The sequence below is a fragment of the Lagopus muta genome, chromosome 3, assembly GCF_023343835.1.
Source record: "Lagopus muta isolate bLagMut1 chromosome 3, bLagMut1 primary, whole genome shotgun sequence".
NCBI classification, from domain to species: domain Eukaryota; kingdom Metazoa; phylum Chordata; class Aves; order Galliformes; family Phasianidae; genus Lagopus; species Lagopus muta.
In genome coordinates this window covers 45,995,384-46,008,949 of record NC_064435.1, presented here as the reverse complement: position 1 = coordinate 46,008,949, position 13,566 = coordinate 45,995,384, and the positions used below count along the sequence as shown (strand labels likewise).

At 40.2% G+C, this 13,566-nt stretch overlaps 1 protein-coding gene across 2 annotated transcripts in view; it reads right to left on the bottom strand.

Annotated features, from left to right (window-relative positions):
- Positions 1-1,757: 1,757 nt before the first annotated feature.
- ANKRD29 (ankyrin repeat domain 29) overlaps positions 1,758-13,566 on the bottom strand; it is a 31,930-nt gene continuing 20,121 nt past the window's right edge. The window contains exons 7-10 of one of the 2 annotated variants that reach the window (XM_048939801.1): positions 9,792-9,890; positions 8,845-8,940; positions 7,704-7,802; positions 1,758-6,425 (exon numbers count right to left, since the gene is read on the bottom strand). In XM_048939801.1, the coding sequence (XP_048795758.1) occupies positions 6,342-6,425; positions 7,704-7,802; positions 8,845-8,940; positions 9,792-9,890 (378 nt within the window). In that variant the 3' untranslated portion in view covers positions 1,758-6,341. The remainder of the gene's footprint in view (positions 6,426-7,703; positions 7,803-8,844; positions 8,941-9,791; positions 9,891-13,566) is intronic. The other variant, XM_048939800.1, reaches the window with a different exon arrangement.

Below are 13,566 nucleotides of genomic sequence, written 5' to 3'. Positions count from 1 at the left end.
TTGCTTCTCAACGCCATACAGTCCAGACAATCAGAAGATGAGATTCATGTATCCCATTTCTGAAGTGATTATAGAAATTTATACATATACATGGACACCAAGTATGCACACATATATATAAATATATGTATATGTATGTACCCTACCAGAACAGAAATGTGCAGTGCATATAAAACCACAGACATTTTCTGTCCTGTGTTGTATGTTAGTGTCATGCTCTATCCGTGTATCTGAGTCAGTGAAACATTTGCTGTGGCAAAAATCTGTTCTGACATAGCTGTGTTCCCAGCTGGCACAGCATAGGTTGCTGTGCTGTTCCCTGCTCGCTGACAAAGCGTGGCACTATGCAGAGTTTGGAGCAGCTCTGGGTGAACATTAAAAGCAAGACATTATTAAAGCATTAGTCCAGTGAGAATGGCTTGTCAACATAGAGCAAAATCATTTAGTTAACAACAGCTTAGATACGTGTCTGAGACTCTGTTTTGCTGGGCAGACAAAGTTGCTAGGCATGGGACTTGTTATTGATCTCCTGAGAGTTAGCATCTCTTTAAATCACTGAGAAGATAAAGCAACAAATGTATTGACACATATATTTTAAGGTCAAGAAGGCTATTATTATCACATAATGTTACTTCTTGGATATTGCATTATTTCATTCACAAAATCATTGAATCACAGAATGGCCTGGGTTGAAAAGGACCACGATGATCATCTGATTTCAACCCCCTGCTGTGTGCAGGGTCACCAACCAGCAGACCAGGCTGCCCAGAGCCACATCCAGCCTGGCCTTGAATGCCTCCAGGGATGGGGCATCCACAGCCTCCTTGGGCAACCTGTTCCAGTGCGTCACCACCCTCTGTGTGAAAAACTTCTTCCTAATATCTAACCTAAACCTCCCCTGTCTCAGTTTAAAACCATTCCCCTTGTCCTGTCCAGGCTGGCCATTTAGCTAGCATGCTTTGAAAGATGTTACTTCTGTATATAACTAGCAAGCCATCAAATATTGTCTCCTCTTCATTCACAAATAAACTTCTGGTTTTGCACAACATTTGGGGAAATTAATAGATTAAGCCTTAAATGCTGCTTTTTCACTCATGGACAAGTCACAACCCTTTTCTTTGATATTCTCTGAATAGATGGAGATGCTTTCTTGAAGTGTGACTGTAGGGATTCTAGACATTAAATCAAAATATAGCTCATCAAAACACAAAATTGTACAAATGAGGCAAATGGCCTGGGATGTCAGACACAGACTCTGTAGTGTGGATTTTTTACAAGAAGAATCCACGGCTTACTATAATAAGTATATTGGCAGGATGTAGACTTTTAACTGAAAGAGATTGGATCAGCATAAGAGTCAGCATTACATTTAGGAATAGTAACTGAACCACCAAGACTTTTTTGACTAACTGAATAAAGATATGGTTTTACTCCTTTGTTTCTTGAGTTGCTTTTTTGAAATCTTCCCTTTAGATCTGACCTAATGGATATTAATGTCAAAGGAAGTCTGTCAGTGATGTCTGGATCTGTGAAACAAACCTTATTTTGTCACGCTAAATTAAATTTTCCTGTTTTTCAAGCCAGAGCATTGGCTTTATTTGTTTTGTGAATGCTATCTCACCCGAAAAGACCTGGAAAATAAATAGAAGTCTAATGAACCAAGTAGAATAGAACAAAGTGGTTTTAACATGAATAGAACATTAATTCTGGTATTCTACAAATAGAAATAACAGAATACAGAAAAATATTGAAATAACAGGTGACAGATAAATATTGAAGTGGACAGACAAGTGTGATAAGCTGAATAATATAGTCATTTTTATTGAAACAATGGTATGGAAAAATACGTTTTAGCAAAGCAACATTCTTGTTGTAGAGTATCATCAGGCTTATGCTGCGTTACATTTATGTAGGTTTTATTGAATGTGTAGAAGGACAGGTCAAAAGAAACTGGAATTCAGACAAGTATGAAACTAAGATGACATTTGAAAGGACTGAATGCAGAGCTGCTGTGAGAAGGCACAGCTCTATTTAGTCCCATACGTGCAGTATGTTACTCCAATGCTGGAAAAAAGAGCCGTATATATGATCTTTGGTTGGATTGTTAGCACACATTAGCATTTTAACATCACTGACTCATGGAGCATGGGGTAATGACAGGGGTTCCAAACAACAATAGTATTTTGTGTCTGTTCAGAGTTTGCATTAAGTGAAGGACAAAAAGTTTTTGTGCTGCTTCATTTTATGTACAACAATTCTGAAACTTCCAAGACAACATGAAATTTGATTTACTTACTGATTTCCCAGTAGTCGTTATGATTGGCTGAATAAAGTGTGAATTATTCCTGCAAATAGATTCTGAGACAAACAGTGATTATTAAAGTGCATTAAATCTGACCTGTGGCTATTTCATCTGGTGCTCTGATCTTCTCAGCTCTTCTAATCTAAACAAAGGTGGGTGGATCAATAGCAAGGCAATTTTGCTCCAGGGAAAGAATGACATGTGCAAGAAGTGGCATTAGGTCAGGAGGTACGACATTACCTTTTGTAACCCAAGTACCCATCCCTGTACATTGCACAGCAGTGATCATCCTAAATAAAGGGCTCCATATATCTGTGATCTCTGAGGCCATACCACTACCACATCTCTGATGGGATGCCAGTTCTCTTTGTACCCACAGGTCTTTCCTTGTGCTCATCTCCATCCTACAATGGCTAGAGATCTGAAACACAGGCACAAAGCTTTATATACTTTTCCTTGGCTCATGTGGAGCTTGTTGCACAACCTCTGTATTCACTTGCAGCTGATAGGAAGTCAGCAGCCCATAATACCTGCACAGATCCCAGATGGAGAGGGCAGCAGGCTAGGTCACTGGATCTCAGTGTGCAGAGAGGCAAACCTAAAGCATTGTGCTACTGGCACTGTTGTTTTCTGTGAGATACATGTATTTATGGCACTTCTTGGAAAGCATTTTGACTCTTTATCCTGTTTCATTTCTACTTCGTGTCCTTAGCCAGTACCTACCTTCTTTCTGTCATCTATGAAGTGGATTTGGTACCCCTTGATTTCTGGTCTAAGTTTATTCTTGCCTATTAATGTGAACAGGTGAGCAGCTGCTGCGTTTGGTGTGTGAATGAACTCATCTATTTCCCTGCCTATCCCAGAAATGCAATTTGGAACTTCCAAAGATGATTGTGTCTGCAGAGCACTTTGAATCCCTCACACAAAAAGCACTACAGCAATGTGAAGAGCTACTGTTGATATCAATAAATCACTTCAGCCAGAAAAGGAATGCGGCTTTCCGTTTTAGAACAACAAACAAACCACAGCAGTATTTACTGAGCACTTTAAAGATAACAGTGGTTACATTAACACTAAGAATTATTAAGGTTTCTTTGTGAAAAGGTTAACTGCGTGGTGGTAAACAGTATTGCAACTTCCAAGCCCATCTACAGCCAAAATAAGCACCTTTTGGTTACAGGGAACTCAAAGCCAAATCCAGCCCTCTCTTCAAAGGCTCCAAGATGAAGCGAATACCAGAAGGTCTTCATGCCTAAAAACCGCAAGCTGGATGAAGAGGGTCTTGGCTGAAGCCAGATTCAACTTCAGTCTGAACATGGCAGAGAAATGTTTTCCTGACACTTCCCTACCACTGTTGTACAGCCTGTGGACCTTACCACCCAGCATTAAGGAGAGCCTAGAGGGAGCTACGAGCCTCTCCCTTCAAACTGTGGCAGAACCACATTTTAAATATTCTTTAGATACAAGAAAAGCCTGTTACTACAGCCCAACACTACTCAGAAAAGAAGATCTAGTAAGTGCATCCCATAAGAAGGCCATCAGATACCCATATGGGACGTGTCATCCCAGATGTTCTTCACCTGCTGCATTAGAACATAGGCTGTGGTAGCCAGTCATGGAGGCAGCAGGGAACAGGACCTGGAAAGTCCTGCTGTGAATGGTGGGGAGCATTTTCTCATGGGCAGGCATAGCTCAAGTAGCTCTTCTGTTGAGTAGCTGCCCCTTTTAGGGTGAGACTACCTGAACAAGAAAATATGCCTGGCAGAGAGGTTACCTGCAGCCCATCTGATACTAATCATTGCTCACCCAGAATGGCTGGCTACTGAAGACCCTCCAGTGATTATCCTTCCCCTTCACAACTCTGACAGGGCTTTTCATTTTAAGTATCTGTTTTTTTTCCATCTGTTTATATGAAGAAACTTTAAGGAGAAATATCAGTGTTGTGGCAAGGCTGCCTGGAGTCCCTGTAGCTTTCTCCAGAACAGTATGTTCACCTTCAGCCCGCTGTGGCCTCCAAATGAACTTGTTAGAGTCCAGCCCTGTAAAATGCTGTGCAACAAACTTTCCCAATAAGGCTCTCAAGATTTGACCTGCTCAATTTTTTTCAGTCTTTCAGAGGATTGAAACCTGGATACAATCATCGTCCACATGTCTTGCATAATTCTTTGGTTCTGTACCAATTCATCTGCGAAGTTTCAGTGAGGCACAACATTATTTTAATTTGAAAAATACAGCAGCATGTATTACCTAAGCAATTAGATTTTTTCTGATGTTGCCTTACACTGTCGGAAAACTTAAAGCTTTCCTTTCTAATGCTGAATTAAGAGAAATTTCAGCTGCCAAGCAGCTCTCTTTATCCAACCCTGACTTCTTACCTCACTTACTCACAAAAATAATAACTTTATGATTTGGTAATATATATGGCTAATTTGCTCTACCGTAAACTACATTTCTTTGTGCAAACTCACTTTTTTTTTTTTTTCCCTGCAGACACTGAAGCAAAAGTGCAAAAATTGAGCTAAATCCTAGCTAAATCCATTTTTAAAGCAGAGCATACTTTGTGTTTCCTTACATTTTTTCTCTGTCCTCAACATCTTACATAATTTTTCAACAATTTGTCAGAGCCTGAAGACAAGTGAAGTGTCTGGATTTATATTCTGGATTAACATTATATCTCAACTCACTGCAAAATAATCTCTAATGTGTTAGTGGCTAACGAGACTTAGTATGTTTATGTTTTAGTATATACTGCAGAAATGTCTGGGTTTTAATGTAGCAACTTATAGTAATATGGTTGTAACAGCTCTTTACAACACCTTAACAATTTGCTCTGCTTTCTGCACACAGGCACCAAGTAGCATGTCTCATTCTAAGCATCTCAGCCACAAAACAAAGGACAAATTTGCTGTTGAGAATTCATCTTCCAGGCCCACATTCATTAGTGGGCCTGTTCAAGTGTGGCTACATGTAACCCTCTCACCAGCTGTTAAAAACACCTGTATGCTGTGAACTTCTTCATTAACTCCCATCACAGAAGAGTGCATTGCATAGTAGTAGTGGATATCAAACCATAGTGTAACATACAGGGAAGGGCATGCAGAATATACGTAGATTACTTGTAGAGCATCTGTACTGTTCTGTCTGACAGCCAAACTTCTGATGCACTTGATTTGCTCAGAAACTGATCCTGTCCTTTCCTGTGGAAAGGCGGGTATGTATGCTGTAGGGCTGAGGATACCTTCCCACAGCACTGCATACACATTGCAAAATGCTGCATGCTGTCCCACTGTGTCTCTGTTGCTGGACAGAGGAATCAGTCCAGGTGCTACGTCAAGGAGGAAAGCACTTTTAGTTATTATTTGTTTGGTATCTTTTGGCATAATTCATAATGCTCTGGATCATTTTACAAAGCTCTATGTAGAAACCAAAATGTTACCAAAGCCCTGGGCTGGCAGGAGGACTTTTCCTGTTGGGATGTCACAGATGGGATGTCGCTCTAGCCTTGTGTGGCACTTGGTGGTACAGAGGAATTGGCAGAGCTAGCACTGCCAGCAAAGGGATTGCAGCAGCACCATGGGGACCAACTGACTCCAAACAGCTGCAAGACCTGTGTGTCCTTTTGGCACAAGGGCTGAGTGCTCCCAGCCCACAAGTGCACCCTGAGGCACTCATCACTAGGCGTGTGGCCATGCCAGTATGGGAATGTGTCTTTGAAACACTGGGAGCACTTGGGTGTGGGGGGATGCACAGACTGCAGGCGTGGAGGAGCTAACGTCCCTGGTGCATAGGAAAGTCTGTATGCAAACACTGCTGTCAGGCCAAACCCTGCTCTTGTCGTCATCCTTCTGAGTTCAGAGATGCCATGTGGAGGCGCAAGGGCATGGTGGCTCCCTGGCAAGGGCCTCACATGTTCGCAGTCATATGCTGGAGAGGCTGATCAGTTCTGCAAACTGTTTCAAAAAGCCCTTCTTGGTCAATCTAGGTTTACCGTCATGCTAATGTCATCGGGGCTCAACTCTGCCAAAACACATTTGCTGCATTAGCTTTTCCTTTGCTTTTCCTTTGTGCGGAGGAGTCGGAGAATACGTTCATTTTTTGTTAGTTCTGCTGGCAATTCATTTGCCTGGAACAAAAAACCTCAAAATTAGGAAAAATAAGCAATTATTTCCTATACATTCTTTAAAAGCATTCAGTTTTAAAGAACATGGTGCTGAGCTTAACCATTACCTGCTTATTTCAACGTTGTCTCTACCACTGTTGGAGATATCTTAAGAAGTAATCTTTGCATGCAGTGTGCAAGTATCACTCAACTCTTCAGAATAATCTTAGCCTGGGATCTGTCTGGTCAGCTTATTTTGTGCTGCCTGCCCAAACTAAATCGTATCCTTTGAGTTCTCTTTGCTGCCGGCACAAAATTTAAAGAGAACATTGCTGCTGAGTTGTTTTTTTGGGAAATAAAAATCAAAAGAAAGACTTTAATTGCTATGAAATAGTCAGCCCTATTCTTTAGGATAGATAATATAAAAGCAGAGTTTGGTCTTCTTTACATATTGAAAAGAAAACAACCCGATAACAGAAAATACTTACAATGAATCTACTTCTGAAAATCAGTAATTCTGTTTTGCAAATGTACTCTGTTTTACATCAAATTAAAAAAAATGGGTAGAAGAGGTTATAAATGCAGACCTTTCTATGCTGCACACTCTCCTGCTGCAGATTGCCATCAACAGCAGAAAAATCTTGCACCTTGGAGGAGGAGAACAGTAAAACTGCTATACAAGCAGCATTAACTCTGCTGCCATCAAGTGGATTGATATAGAAATAACATGCAGATTTTATCAATGCATATGCTGGATTATTTGTATTATGAAATTTCATTGACATAATAATAAACCAGAAGTAAATACCAGTTAATTCATTCACAGCTTAACTAAGCCAGCCAGAAATCAAATGCCAACAGCAAATAGTTCATAAAGACAACTCAGAGGAAGATACTTCCATAGAAATGACCAAACATACAGTATTAAAACACTTTACAGAATAAAAAAAGCCAAATTTCTGCAAATGAAGAGTTGCTGTCATAAAAAGAATCTGAAACTATTTCAGTAAACTAACGTATTTACAAGAATGTGGTGGAAAGGTGTGTAATTTTGAGGTATTTTTAATATTAAGAATGTGCTAAATCCTAAGCAAATTGTACCAAAGGAGCCCATATACACATTCCTTACCACAGAATTATTCTCCTTACGCATCTGCCACATAAGACACAAATATAAGTTACGGCTTATGGAAACAAATAACAGATTACTGTTCCCCAGAATATAACCTAGCTACCATGTGACATGCACAGGTGCTCCAAAGCTCAGTGCGTCCTTGCCCAGAGTGGCATGCCGGGACGTACCTTGTTCCTCAGACATGGGTCTGCTCCTGCTTCCAGGAGCAATGCCACTGTCCTAACATTGCCACTCAGAACAGCTGCGTGGAGAGCAGAAGTACCATTCTGGAAAACACCAGCGGAGACGTTTGAAATCAAGAGAGCAGTGAAACAAAAACATTCGCAATGAACAAACATACAAACAGTAAATAATATGGAAAAGGTTATGCCATCAAAGAGGATGATTGTGATTGAGACAGGGTGCAGGCAGGCTAATGAATTACAAAAGAGATGATGTTAAATGCTTTAACGAAGAAAGTCAGGGTGTTTTTTATCACAGTAATGTCTTCTTTTAAAAGTTGCCCTTGACAATAGATCAGAGGTGAAATGAACTCAGCACTTGCTGCTGCCTGGCAGTATCAGCCATTAGCAAGTGAAAAACAAGAACAAGCAGTAATGGAAACCATCTGTGCATATTATTTCTCTTCTCTGATGATTAATGTTCTCACTGGCAGACAGCTGAGCGGTGATTTTCTTTTTTTTTCCGTAGCTGACCTTTTGCTCATGTCTGCAAACTGACAGCTCAAGTAAGTGTAGAAGATATTTCATTCTTGTAATTAACAACTCAGCTAACGACACCTGAATTTTCAAGTATACCAAAACTGCCAATTAGATGCATCCACAGAGTCTATCAAAGTGTGTGATTTATGAGTACACTCAATTTCATTCGCTACTAAAATGCAGCTTCCAAAGAACTGCTATTATTTTTAAGTCATGTTTTGAATTCAAAAACAAAAAGAGAATTGCTCTCAGATCCCAGGATCCCTCAGGATCCTAGTTTGCTGACTAAAGTCAATAAAGCGCGGGGTATAATGCTAAAAACTGCATCATGAGCAATCTGCTGACAGATTCTGTCAGCTGACAGAAACTAAGATAATTCCACAACACAATGTGCTTCCTCATTCCAAAAATCAAATTCACAGCATTTTTTCAAGTGATTTGTTTGTATGTAGCCCCAGTGACTAAACAAGTTAATTCCATTTTTCTCTTGACTTTTTGAGTTTGAGGTCTTTATTGTCTTCCACTTGCATAATTAGGAACATTAAGGACTTTCATTAGACTCCTTGACTGTTTGTATTTGTCTAAAATTGTATGTTTCACTACTAACCTTCAGCAGACCGAGAGTGGGAGAAAATTTCAGTAACTCTTCTATCACATTGTTGTACCCTTTAATGGCAGCCTTCAGTAAAGCAGTGGTACCATCCTTTAAAAAAGGGAAGATTGTTCAATTGTAACAAACATTTTATCCTCATTCCCCTAGTCTGGAGGGCAACAGCAGCTGACCCCTACATCCTGGGAGAAGGGTCTTACTCTGCTTATCACCTTTGAGGGGGCATCTCTACAACACATGCTGCTGATTCCAGGGCATCTGGAGAATTGCTCCCCCAAGAGGTGAAAGCTTCAAGGAGAAATAAACCAGTGATACTCTATTTCATGCTTGTTTCTCATTTGTATGGACATCTCAGAGGGCTGCAGCACCTCTCCTGTGAAGAAAGGTTGAGGGAGTTGGGCTTGTTTAGTTCAGAGAAGGCTCTGGGGAGACCTAGTTGCAGTCTTCCAGTACTTGAAGGGAGCTTATAAGTAGGAGAGGGACTGACTACTTACATGATCTGTTAATGCTAGAACAGGAGGGAATGGCTTTAAGAAAAAGAGGGGAGATTTAGCTTAGATGTTAGGAAGCAATTCTTTATTCAGAAGGTGATGAGGCACTGGAACAAGTTGTGCAAAGAAGTTGTAGATGCCTCAACCCTGGATACATTCCAGGCCAGGTTGGATGGGCCCTGGGCAACCTGATCTAGTGGGTGGCAACCCTGCCTGTGGCAGGGCGATTAAAACTAGGCAATCTTCAAGGTCCCTTCCCACTTAAGCCATTCTACACTATGATTCTATCTCCAATCCCTTATTCCAGACGCACATGGAGAAACAGAGCCCATAGGAGAATGTTACAACCTGGCAAACAGAATAAGCTCTGGGAACACTGGGCCTCCCTTCAGAGAGCTTTGCAGCCTGAAAACAAACCAAGAAGAATCTGCAAAGTGCAGCAGTGCTACTCACATTCCGTGCAGCGTCCCGCTCAGCTCCCCGGAGCAGCATGACTCGCACCACTTCACTATGGCCCATCTGCGATGCAATCCATAAGGGTGCTGTCCCATCCTTCAAACAAAACAAGACTGTTGAAGGTTTCACTTTTATGTTTTGTACTTCTTGTCTATGGATACAGATGAACTTCAATTCCTCAACAAACTCCTGCACCACAGATAGACAGATAGGGACTGGATGATTTAGAGGTCTTTTTTGACCTTGGTGATTCAATGATTTTATGAAATGCAGACATGAGAGCTCACTGCATGAAGTCAGAAGTTGTGGTGTAGGGCTACCCTTAGATATTTTCTCTTGCACATTTGACTTGAAACAAGCATTACTCTTTGAATTCTTAAAGCCATCTCTTAAAGCCCAGTTGTGCCTTAAATACATAGGGAAGTTTGGAACATAAAAGCCAAAGGTATGCTGCATAGTTCTAACTCTAGGTGGCTATATGTGGCAGAAGATACAGGTAAACCTCAGCATGCATGGATGAATTCAGCAGCTGAGTGTTTGTACATACTCAATGGAAGCTGTTTATAGAAGCTAAGGAAAGATTTTAGATGATCACCAACTTTCAGTGTTGAGTTAAACCATCCCTTCTTAGGGAACCTAATAAAAAGGTCCTGACTTACAGTAATAGTGAGCACATTAAGGATTTTATCTGCCAGAGCTCTGCTAGAAAACAAAGCACTTTTCAAAGAATACAATGCGAACCAATCTGGTTTAAAAAAGCAAATAATAATAATTAAAAATCTTATATAATCATTATTTGAGCAGAAAATCTCAGAAAATAAAATGTATGCTCAAAATAAGCTAAAATTATTGTTGGGTTTCTATCTCAAACGCGAAGTATTTCTTGCTGCAATTGGAGTTCAGTTTCATGATCATTTCTCCTTTTGCTTATAAACAGACAAGTTTGCTTCTCAGAACTAAAAGAGAACTCCAGCAGTTAAGTTATGTGGTGCCAAATTGATTTTCATGGGCCTTTAACTAGAGGCTTTTCCTGTATGGACTTCAACTTTTAAGTGAGGCCACAAGTAGCAGGGTGCCTTCTTGTGCCCTCAGTGCCTGCCAGTTCCTCTCACCTCACTCAGCAGCCTGGAGACTTGGCAGGAAAGATAGGAGACAAAATATACTGGTGCCCCCAAAACAGCCTTAATGAGAAGTTTTGGAAGAAAACAGCTTTTTATTTTAAATGAAATATTTCCACCTTGATCAAAGAAGCAAACTTTTCAGTGCCAAATGAAGATTCATGTGACCTACTAAAGCTATTCAAAAGCCTTGTTGAACCAGTGCTCTGCTTTCTATGGGCTGGTGGCTTAATCCAATGGAAGAAACAGAAAACTTATTTCCTCTTTTGGTGAAGTATTTTGGTCTTTCCTCTTTCTGATTCTGAGAAAGAGCTAATGTGAGTCCTGCTATCTTCAGTCTGTCCAAATGGTGAAGAACAGGGTCTTTGTCAACTCTTCTATCAAATCTCTATAAATGATCACATAGAAGTTAGTGGCTGACCTCATTCTAGTACATAACCTGTTAATACAATGAATGGTCTTTATGATTCAAAAATAACAAAGGCTCTCTTACACACAGAGCATGTGATTTCAGCGTGATAGCAAAAACCCTTTCAATTTATACTGTTTAGTAAGCTGTTAGTAAGCTGACAACATACTTTTTTTCCACCAGAGGGCTCTAGAACGTAGCAATAGAGACACTAAAAAGCCTGTAAAATTGGATAACATCTGAGAGATGTCTGCACCATGTGATGTGCATGAGGAACTAATGCTATGTGAAACCATGCTTCTGTTTGCATAAAAAATGCAAATACAGGAACAGCATAGGGAACAGGACAGCTTTCTTTCACTTACAGTGACATTTATAAGAATGAGTCTTTTCAGTTACGAATGAGAAGTAGAAGGAAACACTTGTGTTACCAATAAACTGTCTTTAATCGTGCTGCTATTAGACATCATCAGTTATAGGGCAGAGGCAGAAATACACTGTGAGAAAGTGACCATCTTGGAGAACTTCATTTAAAGGGAAGAAAGATGATGAAGATGATGGTGGGTTCCCACTGAGTAATGCCAGCTTCTGTCTTTTAAACAGTGTCTAACATTCAGGTTTATGTAAACACATTTATATGGAGTAGATTCGATTTCTATCCATTTTCATGTTTGTGTGGGGAGCAAAAGAGATATTACATACTACTAAGAAGTGATGTGAGGATTCCTGTATAAACAGATATTAGGACTTGAAGATGAGTCATGAAAAAAGCAAGCTCGGGAAAGAAGCAGTTCAAAGTATACTTTTGTCCTTTTGTCTCTGCCCCCAGCAGACTGGAGACCTCTACATTTATAGAATAAACAGTGTTAAATACTGCATACGTTTTAAGCTGTGTTTATTTCCTTATTTTATAAATTATCTTATATCTTATATTATTTTATAAATTATTATTATAATTATAGATTATAAATTCATTTTAGATACAAACTATATCTCATCTCATCATGTCCAACAATCCCAAACACATCCTGATGGAAATTTCTGATGCTCCTTCTCAGTGCTTGCTGGTGGCTTGACATTTTAGGAAGGCCTGGATTAATGCAGGAGGTGAAATAACTCCAGTATTCTCACTGATAACTTTCTGGGACAGAGAGCCCTTGCTATCAGGCTGTTCAGTGTCACTCCTCCCCTGCCTATCAGTCTTCTTGTATCATTACACCAGCTGAATTATTGTTTATAACAGGTAAGCCAAGTCTGAAGTCTATACTCAGTGTGGTTTTACTGGCTTACATATATGTGATTACACTGCATGTGTAAAAATATTAATTTTCAGAGTATTTTGATTCTACTCAGCCAAACTAAAGCTTGCTTGGACACAGGCTGCCAAAACACAGTGTAAAACTCACTGGCAAACAAACTTCTAGCTTTGCTTTTGAGTTAGAGAAGCAAAGAAACAATGCCTACATCACTCTGCAGTCACTGTCCCAAGTTCTGTCTAGACAATAAGATGACAAAAAAGAATTCCAATCTAGCTCCATGGAGACCCCATCACAATGTCAGGAAGAGTAGAAGTAAACTAAAAATCAAGAGAAATGACATTTCCAGGAAAGAAACTCTCCAGAAGGCTTCACTATTCAGCCTTGTGAGAGCTGAGTCAGAGGGCCTGCACTAAGGCATCCAGTGCCACCAGAGATGTGCCCATGTGTCAGCGGAAACCTTGAAGGACTAGAAAGTGGGGCACAAGACTGTAGAAGCACTCTCCCACTATAGAAGCAGGAATACACACATAGTGAACATGCACATGATCAGGAAAGTGAATTATGACCTCAAACTGACAAGACAGAGAGGAAAATGTGGACATATGAGGAAGGGAAGAGAAGCATGAACTGACGCTGGATGCCCTACATCCAGTGTTACACAGCTTAAAATGGTTTCCTACAGCAGGAAGAGCAGCACAGTTTATAACTGATAGTAAGAGCCATTTGGCATCAAAACTGCCCCATCTAAGCCTACATTCCTGGTGACCACCATGTCACCTCTGAACAGAGTACAAATTTGTTAGCAAGAAAGAGGCTGAAGTCCATCCAACCATTACTTTACTAATTAAACAGTGAAAACATTTGATTTGTTAAGGAAATCCTTCAGATTACAGTGGGCCTAAACACAAATGCCTCAGACCTATCCAGCCATAATCTTAGCAGGGATCGGAGGTACCCTGAAGCAAACTAAGCCCATGCTGTCAGAG